General features: G+C 41.9%; 2 protein-coding genes across 4 annotated transcripts in view; one reads left to right on the forward strand and one right to left on the reverse strand.

The window, feature by feature from the left end:
• The window catches only part of Tyw5 (tRNA-yW synthesizing protein 5), a 21,395-nt gene extending 17,285 nt beyond the window's left edge, over positions 1-4,110 (forward strand). For all 3 annotated transcript variants that reach the window (XM_042260344.2, XM_042260346.2, XM_076550363.1), the window contains one exon: positions 17-4,110. In XM_042260344.2, the coding sequence (XP_042116278.1) occupies positions 17-273 (257 nt within the window). In that variant the 3' untranslated portion in view covers positions 274-4,110. The remainder of the gene's footprint in view (positions 1-16) is intronic.
• C13H2orf69 (chromosome 13 C2orf69 homolog) lies at positions 3,470-11,872 on the reverse strand. The gene is made up of 2 exons (XM_076550362.1): positions 11,498-11,872; positions 3,470-6,143 (listed from the first exon to the last, which is right to left on the reverse strand). Exons 1-2 carry the CDS (start codon positions 11,783-11,785, stop codon positions 5,322-5,324), a joined length of 1,110 nt encoding a protein of 369 aa, XP_076406477.1. The 5' UTR covers positions 11,786-11,872; the 3' UTR covers positions 3,470-5,321.
• Between the last annotated feature and the right edge of the window lie 89 nt (positions 11,873-11,961).

The raw sequence follows: 11,961 nt of genomic DNA on the forward strand, positions 1-11,961 counted from the left end.
AAAAAACTTCCTACAGCTTTATGGTTCCATAATGTAATTTCTGAAGAGTTTGGCGTGGGTGTGAACGTCTTTTGGAAGCACCTTCCATCGGAATGCTATGACAAAACAGATACCTATGGCAACAAAGACCCTGTAGCAGCATCCAGAGCTGTGCAGATCTTGGACAGAGCTTTGAAAACACTGGCTGAACTACCAGAGGAATACAGGGACTTCTATGCACGCCAAATGGTCTTACGTATTCAAGACAAAGCCTACAGCAAGAACTTTGAGTAAAAAAAATGAACTAAATGTAGTAAAAATTTAAAAATAAAAATCAGCTTAAGTATTTGAAAACTATAACAAGATATAAACATTTAAAGATGTTTTTTAAAAATAGGATAAATCAGTCTCAGATTTATTGTATAAAAGGAGATACATATCTGATTTCTACTTGGTTCAGATTGAGAATGCTTAGTAGACCCATTCTTTAGCTCTAAGATGTAAATAACTAAAATTCTGACAATAAAAATATGTATTGAATCACACTACATAAAGTCTACTGATAGAATGACCTTCTTTGGTCTTTGCAGTGATTCAGTAGTGCCACCAGAAACTTTTGATCACCCCACCCCCACCCCACTGTCTTTCAACCACAGGATTGGCATTATCCTAGGTCTAGCTACCCTCGTGGTCATGGGATGGTTGCCAGTAGCAGCTGGGGCCTTGTGTGTCTTCATTTGTATGCAGTGGAGTCGTCTGGCTGGAATCCACAGGCACTGTCTTACATGAAGCCGCTTTCCAGAATTCCCTACCAGGCCCTTAGCCTTAATGCTCTGAAATGGCTTAGCCCTGTCCATCAATGAGCCAGTCATCATCACATTATAAAATTAAACACGAGTGGGATGCTCTTCCTTGGGGCACAGAAGTGTATGAGGGAACAGAATAGATATTTAATAAAGCTTACAGGATGCTAAAAATGAGTAGATTTGATGGTGTGATAGATCATGAGTTCTGGATTTACCCAAATGTCTGACCCTGGCCTTTCCTGCCCCCCAAATGTTGTCAGCCTCTCTTTAGTTAATACTTACATCTAAACTTTAATCATTGTTTTCCTAGCAGATACTTCTGTACTATTTCTAGTTTTTTAAATACTTCCTTTAATGATGAAAAAGCCCACTAATGTAATCCCTGAAGAGAAATGAGCCGTGTGTGTGTGTGAGTGTGCGCGTGCGTGAGCATGCACTGTTCTTTGAACCTAATACTCAGTGCCATTGAAGAACAACTTTTTACTGACCATCTAATCTACAGAGGAAATAGTTACTCTTGAAGGTGACTCATTCATTCATGCCCTGTTTAGAGTTGCATTCATTTCAGGAATTAAACAAAAGGAAAAGTATGTAAGTTATGGCTTTTCTTAGGATCTTTGGAAGATAAATTATTGAGATGAACAAAGGTTAAATGTATATTGGGAAAAATGTTTTAATATGCTAGCTAGGTCTAATCAGATTTTATTACCTTTACTTCTTAGCCTTAGCAAACACTTAATGATTTTTCTTAGAAAGGAAAAGATGTAAACCCTTAGTTCATACAGTAATTAGCTTTGAATAACCTAACCAGATCACACAGAGGGTTGGTAGAGCACTCACCCAGCATGGATAACTGGGTTCAGACCACAGCACCAAAAGAGGGTCATGTAGAAACGTTATAACTGGAACCAAAATGGCGTACACAAAATTCTTGTTATGTAGCCTAGAAGGAAACTGGAAGATCTGTATTGTCTTCATCTTGAAAGTGTAACTGATACTTAGAGCACATACTACAAAAGCCAGTTACAGACCAGCACATAATGACTGATGCTAGTCACTCTGTATTCTTCTAAGACTTGTTAAAGACTTCCTCTTGAAGTGTATTTGTGGCACTGCAGTGAAGCCTTGGAGAAGTTTTTAGACAATCTTGGTCATATTTTTAAATGAAGATATTTTAATTTTTTAAGGCCAAATGAAGAACATAACGTTAACTAATTCATTGGATTTGAAATATTTTATTGAATGAATGAATGTTAGAAATTATTTAATCACCCTGGGTTGCAGAGATGGCCCTGGTTAACGAGCTGCCACAGAAACTGGGATTACAGTGGTGTTGACGATACTGGTCCAACCCCATTCTTCCAGCTGACATGAGGCTTAACAAACTCGTTTCCTCCCAACAAAACTTCCTGTACAGCTCACTATCTACAGGCACGGACACAAACGAGGACAGTCAGTGGGAAGACGGCAGAATACGGCACAATATCTGCAACCCAGGAGTCTGGCAGTTACAGGAGCTGACATGGGATCTGTCCAGTTCAGTTACACAAAAACCTGGAAACTCTGCTGCCATTGGTACAACGTATGCTCTGTGGAAACGTTTACATAGACAGAATTAGCTCTGCTAGGTACACAACCAACCTAGTGATAGCATTTGCTGAGATGGGGCTGAGTAGTCCCAGGAGATACAGCTGTGGCTTTGTACATTTTGTTCAGAAATGTATTTCACAACACTATTAGCTTTTCATGACAATATTTGTCTTGGCGTATTTCATTAAGAGTACTTATTCCATCATTTCAAAATGTATGCAATACCAAGAGATGGCCAACAAGGCTAAATTTCTTTTATCCTTTTGTAGCAGCTATGTGAACATTTGCAAAGAACCCAATACAAGGCATATCTCATGCCTATAAAAGGTGAGGCTAAATCTCAGGAGTTGTGGAGTAGGGTGGGTCATTTCAGGGAGGTGAAAGGCAGGTTGTAAGAATTTGGGACTGTGCCCACATGGCTCCTTCCTCCAGTGTTAGGAAACAGATGGGGCAGGAGGGACTGACAGGCTGGCACTCTGGTGTTAACCTTGTTTCAAACGTAGAAGTCGTCAATGGGCATCTTAAACATACCATGAGGCTAAAATGACTCCTGAGTACCTGTCCCCACCACTGACTCAGACTGCGAGGCCCACTTCAGTTAAAGCCTTGTGAGTCACAGCTGAGACCACTTATCCCTTATTCCTTAATTCATGTTTAAAAGGCCTTCACATGAGATACAATACTTTGTTTCAGGTGTTCCTAAGTTCTAGGTTGTTGGGTATTTCTCTGCTAACGTGGGGAGACTTGAGTTAAATCCTTGTTGCTTAGATTCTCCTTATACAGGGGGTGCTTGGACACTGCATAAATGAAATGAAATAAATCATTATACTCCAACGGTCTTTTATGGGGATAAAGGAGTATAGACAGCTAAGACGTCAGCAAAGAAAAAGGAGGGGTTTTTAGGGACTTCCTCTAGGAACTCAACAGCAGAAATGAGTATAATGCTGGCAGTTATGGAATAATTGACACAGGAGTACTCAATGAAAAGGAAAGTTGTTCACTTGAAAGACAGGGAAGTAAAAGCAGACACACAAAATGGCAAGGTGTACAGTTTCCTTTCCAATGGTCTAAGAGAGAAACAAATCCAAACACCATTTCTATGGATTATTATTTTTAATACAGTTAAGACGTTCATGCTGTGGTGGTAACAATTTTCCATTTGCAAGACCACTTCTCCAGTGACTCTATACAAAGGCACAATCAAGTAGGACACACGTTTACAATAACAAATTTAACATACACAATTTTAAAGAAATGTGGGAAAGGACCAATTTGTAGTATTACACAGAAATACCTGTGTGTGAGTTAACAATCATTTCCACTCCAAAGTATTTGTATTATTCAACACTATTTCCAGAAGCGATGGCAGTTTCCGGTGTCCCTTGGATTAGTGTCCACTTTAACATGTAACAACTGAACATTCACATGAACGGCGAGGTGAGGAACTAACTCAGACATTTAAAATGAATTCTTAAAAAAAAACAAAAAACCTCTTTCCACTTGAGTTACTCCTGTGAAAACAAATGCCTTCCCTCTGTATGACCACTCAGGAATTCAGCTGTTTTACATTAAGTGATACATTTGACAACCATTAAACAAATTGAATGTAGCCATCCAATCCTAGTGCTTAAAGTTAAGGAAATGCACAATGAGGTAGAAAGAAGCCAGGTGACTTGTTTCTACAATGGGAAGTGCTGGTCTTAAAACATATTCAAAGAGAAACAATATAAAACTATTTAGAAAAAACAAACGTACAGACACTGATCTGTAGTTGATAGAACCACGTTCATTTTAAACATCTGGTGTGAAGGAATCCTTTCTCATGAGCGAATATTGGAAATATATTTATAGGATGATTAAAATGTAATTTTGGAAGAAACCAAGAAATTAACACTTTGCATACACTAAGATACTAATCTTCAGTATACATTTTCTTTTTGATCCCAAAACAGCATGTTATTTCCATGTTTGGTTATTCCATGACCTAGAAAGCTTCATTTATTTATTCATAAATAAAAAGTGCCACTTTTATAACTACCCAGCTTTGTTCCAATATTGTTTGAAATTCGTTAGATTTTGGTTTTTCAAAATGCATTTATCTAGTGAAGAAAAATGGGCAGAAGGAAACTTCACCCAAATTATGTAGCAGTGTTAAGCAAATTCAGTTTCTGGGCCAAAATTTAAATTATTTGTGTCTTCAAACTTTCCTTTGTAACCTTTCTTATCTCAATGTAATTTTACATTTGGCCAAAGAAAGCTATTTTCTCTTGGCAGACAAAACCATGCTTCTGAAGAAACGCTGATTTAGGTCTGTGGAATCTGGTTCCTTTTGAGAGCACACTAACAGATAATTAAAAACTGTCAATTAAGAATTAAGTTACAGCGCTTAGTGTAATATGTTTTAAAAATCCAACTACACAATCTTACGATCTTAAATGAGGGAATAAATATATTTTGACTTTAAAAAACAAAACAAAACAAACACTTGGTAGAACACTGTGAATGAGTCCAAGGGAGTGAGTCCAAACTTTCCCAGGAGGCAGGTTGCAGGGTGCAAATGTCCCCCTAAGAACCCTGGACAGAGAAAGAGGTGAAATGACTGTAGCCAACAGCTGAATGTTAGTTTAAAACAGCTCTCAGAAAATCAGCTATTTCCAACACCAATTTTATTACCTTTTAAAAAGACTAACACCAAGTTTCTTTGATTTTTAAAGGACATAGGATTATCACAAACTATCCTTCTAGACTTCAAATTAATTCTAATCCAATCAAAATTTAAAGCTGCGCACATTTACAAGCAAGGAATCCTACTGTATATGACACATATTTTTGGAATGTGCATCTTCTTAGCCCACAAACTGACAATGCATCTAATTACTCTTACATCTCATCATCTGTGTTTTAACGAAGTCCTTGGTTCTCCCACTTAAGCAAGCACATGAAGTCTCAGAACACTTCATGAACCCTGAAGTGATTCTCTATGGAGGGAGTTTCCTTCACAAAATGAATTTGGCTAGTCACCTGCATACCCAAATCCCCAAGTATCTGAACAAATTTCTTGTGCTCCTTTCCAATCCAGGATCTCATTGGATCATGTACTTGATAAGGTGTTACATGAGTGTGAACAGTAATCCCCGTTTGAGCAAACTCTTTCAAGACTTCTGGATACGTGACCCAAGTATTGCTTCCTCCAGAATGACCGCCATCCAGCCAGTACATCGTTCTTATACTTTTGATGAAAGTGTTTAAGTTCTTGTCTTTCTTGGCTTCCTTCAACTCAAACAGCAACTGATTCAAAACAACACAGCCTTTACTGAATCCCACCAGAGTAAACGATGCAGCGCTCAGTGAGAGCGGAGGCGGACTCCCGGCAGACTCCTCCAGGTTTTCACAGGTCCTCTCTTTGTCCTCCTGGCCACCATTACTAGTAGAAGAATTAGACTCACAGTTGGATGCTTTACAATCCTTATTGCAAACACTCCTGCTCTTGGATAGCAAACCGTTCTGAGTTAAGCTAAAAGCATGAACTAATAGCATATACAAGTGCTTAAAGGCTCCAAAGTCCGGGGTGTGCTCTGGCGCGCCGAACATGTTGCTCTTCACAAAGTTGTCATAGCAGCTGAACTTGTGCAAGTGCATCCGGGAACACTTTATTACCCAAATGTGACTATTGGGGAAACGGTGGGCTAGGATGGTGGCAATGTTTTCTAGACTCCAATTTTCCCACTGATAATTCTCAGGATGACGAGTCATAATTTCGTGGTAATTCTGAAAAGAGAAGGAATAAGCATTACAAGTGTATTTACCTATAAAAAGCTTTACAGTATTATTGAGGAAGTTTTGATGACCTATAGTTTATATACTCGAAATAAAACCTAATACCTGTTATCACTTTCTGGCTCTAAGATTTTGAGTGAAACATTTCACTCAGCCTAAACTTCATTAAGAGACAGGGTAATAAAATATTCTAAGTATTAAGAATTTCTGAATAAAACAATTAAAAAAATAAATTTTAGTTTTACAAATTATTCATAATTTTTATTTGGTACACATGTAATGAAGTTCCCTAATTCTACTGAAAATATAAATATAAATTTGATTCACTACAGATCATAATGTAAAAATATTTCCTTCTCACTGAGCTGCTGTCCCGCACATCTGTAATGAAATCTACCACAGGCACGTGGATTCTGCTAGCAAGCTGACTGCTGTGCCTGACTTCGTTTTTGCTACAGAGCTGGAGCATCGTCACAGAAAATCTTAGTGCACATCTGTACCTACATTCTAAAATTCCTAGAAGTGCGAAAACTAGAAAATCTAAATAATCACAATTTAAAACTGGTGATAGAGACTATAAAATTGTCTTCCATGGTTTTCTTTTTAATTTGTTCAATTTCACAGGCATGGGCTAGCTCAAATTTAGATGTATTAAAATTAGGATGACATTGAAATTTTGTTCATTTACTTATTACTATTAAGATTTTTGCTCTTGTCTGTCCATACCGTTTGCCTTTTGTACATTGATTTTATTTGTTTAGATGCATTCTATATAAATTAATAATATATTTTTGTTTTGACCATATAATATATATGTATTTTACTTTTATTTTTACTAATGGTGATTTTTTTTTTTTTGAGACAGAGTATCGCTATATGGCCCAGGCTGTGATTGTCCTGTCTCAGCTCCCTGAGTACTAGGAGGCTAGAGGTAAAAAGGTAAGAGACTTACACTTTGAAACTTTTCTCAATTTGAGTATTGAGTGATATGTACATTTTTCCTATTTTTTAATAAATAGACTACTACAAAAATTTATGTACAAAGATACAAAGAAAAATATCCTAAGTTCACCAGTATTAGAAATAATTAAAAATTAGGTGGCTAGCAGTTCAGAGTTAATACACATACACATATGTAATTATGTGTATAAGAAAATATTCTTTTCTTCTCTACTAAGCAACCATTGGCTGAGATATAATTTTCCCTTAAAAATATGCTAAAAGGGGGCTGGAGAAATGCCTTAGCAGTTAAAAGCACTGGCTGCTCTTTCAGAGGCCCTGGGTTCAATTCCCAGCACACACATGACAGCTCACAACCATCTGTAACTCCAGTTCCATGGGACCCTCATACAAACATACACACAGGTAAACACCAATGCACATAAAATAAAAATAAATCAATTAAAATATGCTGAAAGGCATGACTATCAATACAGATTTGCCTAATAGTTTTTAGACATCAGTAAAATACCACTGGACATAACAGTAAAACCTGCACTAGAAATATACAAGAATGAAAGAAAGAAAAAAGAAAAAGAAATATGTAAGAATGCACTGTTTTTCAAACTCTTACTTAGCCTCAATGATAATGGCTAATTTTTAAAATTTCGGATAGGATAAGATTATGCAATGCTCTTGATTTGATTTGCATATTTTACTTCAAATTAAGTTAAACATTTTTCTGTCTGCTGGCAATTTTATTTTTTATTTTTGTGAACTATATTTGTGTCCTTTGACAATTTTCTCACTATAATGTTCAACTCCCTACTAGGTCTATTTCATTAATCGTGTTACGTGTGTATATTAGTAGCTTGCTATGCATGTTTTAAATATGTTCCGAGGGGCTCTTAGGGTGACTTCTTATGGATTTTGCCATTACCTTCTGCACACCCAGGGTTAGTACACAAAACTGTCTTAGCATAAGCAGCTTGGATCTGGAAGGGTTTGTCTGTTACTTTGTGTTATTGTTTTTAAACATCATTTTTGTGGGCGCCCGCCCGCGTGTGTGGGGGTCAGAGGACAGCCTGCAGGAGGGGTTCTCTTCTTCCACCACGTGAGTCTCGGGGACCGAACTCAGGCTGTCCAGTGTGACAACAAGCCCCTGTACCCACTGAGCCATCTTGCTGGCTGGTTTTTATTTTGTTTCTTTGAGACAAGGTCTCATGTAGTCTTGGGTGGCCTTGAACTCCTTCTGTAGCTGAGGATGACACTGAGCTGCTTTTCCTGCCTCCCCGCCCCCCAATTCATTTTTATAAGCTAGCTGTGGTAGCACGTGCCTGTAATCTTAAGCACTTAGGAGGCTGAGCCCAAGAGGATCCAGAATCCAAGATCAGCCCATCGAGAAGGAATACATAATAATAAATGATAAATAAATAAGCAAGCTTATTATCCTTGTGAGCCCCAAAGTCCTGAAACTATCCAATCACTACATTAATTATTTAATGAACCCAAGTGAAGCAGATTTTAAGAGTCTCATTTAGGCCGGACTTCATAGAAGGTGCTTTAAATCTAAACATCTTTCCCCCCATTAGCCCCAGGTTAAATGATCGATCAAAAAGGGAGAAAATGTTAATACTGGGGAACTGAGTAGCAAAATAAGAACTGGGACTGTCACGGCTACATCAAAGCCCAGACCCAAGAACCATGGGCCAGAGCTTCCACACCCTGAGATGAAGTCAAACTGATTCGGCACCAGGCTGTTAACTATAATTAAGCTACTGAATGGAGTTTTCACCTTCCTGGGGATATAATGCACTTACTATGCTTGCAGGAATTAAGGCGCAGAGGCTGTGCTTCTACTCATCCCCACCGAGGCAGAGGCCTAGGAGTGCTCAGCCCCATGAGATGCTCGCTGACCTGCAGAAACCTGGTGGTCCGTCTCACATTACACTGAAGTGAGATCCAAAGAATCTTTTCAGAAATGTTCATGTTTGCAAGAGCTTAGAAACATTCATGGTAAGGGATATATTATGTACCCTAATAAGCTTTGCCTGAAGATCAGAGAACAGAACAAGCCACTAGATTAAACATAGAAGCCAGGCAGTGGTAGCACACATGCCATTAATCCTAGCACTGGAGAGGCAGAGATCCATAGGGATCTCTGTGAGTTCAAAGCCACCCTGGACTACATGAGATTGATTCAGTCTGGGAGAGAAACAGAGCCAGGCAGTGGTAGCACACACCTTTATTCAGAGCAGAGCCAAGCAGTGGTGGCACACACCTTTATTCCTAGCACTTGAGATCTCATGCCTTTGCAGGACTTGAAGCAGATGGACTAGCCTCTGAACCAGCTGAGGAGAATGACCGCTGCACTGAGGAAAAGCTAGGGGCCTCTTTACAGAACATTAAGTACACAGCCCAGTTAATGGTGAGCAAGGGTCCAGCTGAAGGGAACCACCTAAGAAAGTGCCCCAAGACGCAGAGAACAAGATCAAGACACACTCCCATGGACATTTATCCTTCAAAAAAGCAAGATCTGATGACGTCTGCACTCCTAAGACTTGAGGACGCTGGCTTTTACTACTGAGGAACAGAGAAGCCATATGGAGGGTTTTGAGGGGTGGTATTAAGGAGACTGTTGCTTTTAAACCACTGTTCTCCTCATTTTAGATACACGATGAGGGTGAGGTCACTTCATTTGTTACTGGATTAGAGATGAGGTATGACATCGATCTACAGGATGATGTCAGATTTCTAGATCGAGTGACTAAGTCGGTATTTTCATTAACTTGAATGAGGAAGACTCCTTAGGAGTGAACAGATGTTCAGTTTTAGGTGGCTACTAAATATCCAAAGGAAGTAACTGGCATGCAATTGGAGAATCCATAAACATCCGGCTTATGTCTAGACTAAATAAACGCCAAGGGCTGTCAGGGCATAGGCAATAGGTGAAGCCACACGATGGAAAGAGATCACTGAAAGAGAGAAGAAAAAGTCTAAGAACGGAGCACTAGAGTACCCAAAGGTGAGCAGGGGTGGTACCCACTGAGTTATTCCAGTATTTACCCTTGACTGATGCCCTGTGAACTACCACCCCATTTTATAACTGAGGTACTTCAATAGGGAGCTCTAACATCTGCACAGACTTTAAGCTGGACAGCACAGGATGGGGTGTTAACTGTAGGCAATTTGGTCTTGCAGCCTTGTGGTGTGCTTCCTTCCATCTCTTTTCCAGAAGGCCCAGGACTCTGTAAAACTCCACACTCCGCACCGATGACCAGTCCGTCGCTGTCCAAAGAGCAAACGGAACGGATGGTGGGGAGACGAACGATGATATTCAGAGTGTATACAGTACTTTAGACCCCATTCGAAGACAGGTGGATGTTCTGTCTGGCACACTTAACCAGAAAGTACTCTGCCGCCATGACCACCACCACCGCTGGAAGGCATGACGTGGCTGGTCACAAACCTCTGAACTGTCAGAAACAACATGTCTGTTTTCCATTCCGAATACAAAGGCACCAACTCGGTAGATTTTCTTAAATCTAAATCCAAGTTTGTTTGTTTGTTTGTTTGTTTCCAGTTTCCTTTAGCGGTCAACTAGTCAACTGACTGTTTTGTGAGCAAGAGAAGATTCTGAGTACCACTGTGATCTTTAATTTCAAGTACCAAGTCCAAAACAATCATAGTTTTCCAGCCCGAGGAAAAACACCTAAGCTATATCCTCACTTGCATGTCTGCCCTAGCGCTAACAGAACTGACTGGCGTGGCTGATTTTTCTATGGAAGGCCGTCCAACATGGTACACACAAGTCCTCTGTGGTGACTCAACACTTGGGAGACACAACTAGCGAGGCAGAGAACCCTGACTCTTCATTTTAACCAATCCAGATACCCTCGCGTGGCTCACGTACTCATTACACAACGCAGGACGCCTGTCTGCAGCTGTAAGACCCGCAGCGCGGGTGCACAGATGTGCTCAATGCAAACGGTCCTCACCGGCACTGGCACTGCTGGCAATCACATTCTTCCACTACCGTGTTTGAGGGTTACGGGAAAGGTCACACTTTAGCAATAGGTGTGTTTTTAAAAGTCAGCGTTTTCCCAACACTGTCCTGTGCCCAGCATGCACGCACGCGCGCGCGCGCGCGCGCACACACACACACACACACACACACACACACACACACGGTCGTCCGAGACAAGGCTGGAGCTGTGCGTGCGTGTCCCATTCCGGGTCGCACCTCTCCTCGCACCCCGCACCCCCCGTGGCACCTGGATTGACAGTTGCTCCGGGAGACCGCGGTCCTTCCCAGCCCCTCCCCACCCCACCCCACCCCACCCCACCCCACCCCACCCCAGGCGAGAACCCGCGTGGGCGTGTCGGGGAGGCCCGGCCCGCGTTACCTGCACATCCCCGGGGAAGTAGAGGACGTGGTGCCGCGGCTCCCCCGGGGCGGCTCCCTCCGCGGCCGCCAGCAGGAGCAGTTCGTTGCAGCGCTGCGGGTCGGAGCCAGGCACGGTGGAGCGCTGCAAGCGGTGGCCGTCCGCCGGCGAGCCCCGCGCGCCGCCGCCGCCGCCGCCCGGGTTCATGGCTCGGGCCTGCGGGCCGGACGCGGGGTCTCCGGAAGCGAGCAGCGGCCGCAGGAGCAGCAGCAGCAGTGCCCGGGAGCGCGGCCGCCCGAACACCCTCATGGGTGGACGGGGAGGGGGCGTCGAGCCGCCAGGGCCGCGCACCCGGGCGGCGAGGGCGGGGCCTCCGCAGCCCCAACGGCCCCCGGCTCGCCGCTGACGTCAGCGCGCCGCGTGCGTCGGGAGGGAGGGGCGAGCGGGGGGGCGTGGCCCGCGGAAGGACGTTGGCGGTTCGTGGA

Source organism: Peromyscus maniculatus, chromosome 13, assembly GCF_049852395.1.
Source record: "Peromyscus maniculatus bairdii isolate BWxNUB_F1_BW_parent chromosome 13, HU_Pman_BW_mat_3.1, whole genome shotgun sequence".
Taxonomy (NCBI): domain Eukaryota; kingdom Metazoa; phylum Chordata; class Mammalia; order Rodentia; family Cricetidae; genus Peromyscus; species Peromyscus maniculatus.

Bases quoted from the DNA above. Each gene is read 5' to 3' on its own strand.
- C13H2orf69 (XM_076550362.1), bottom strand. From the start codon at position 11,785: ATGAGGGTGTTCGGGCGGCCGCGCTCCCGGGCACTGCTGCTGCTGCTC. The intron at 6,144-11,497 runs GTAACGCGGGCC...TTCTCTTTTCAG, and splicing joins ACTTCCCCGGGGATGTGCAG to AATTACCACGAAATTATGAC.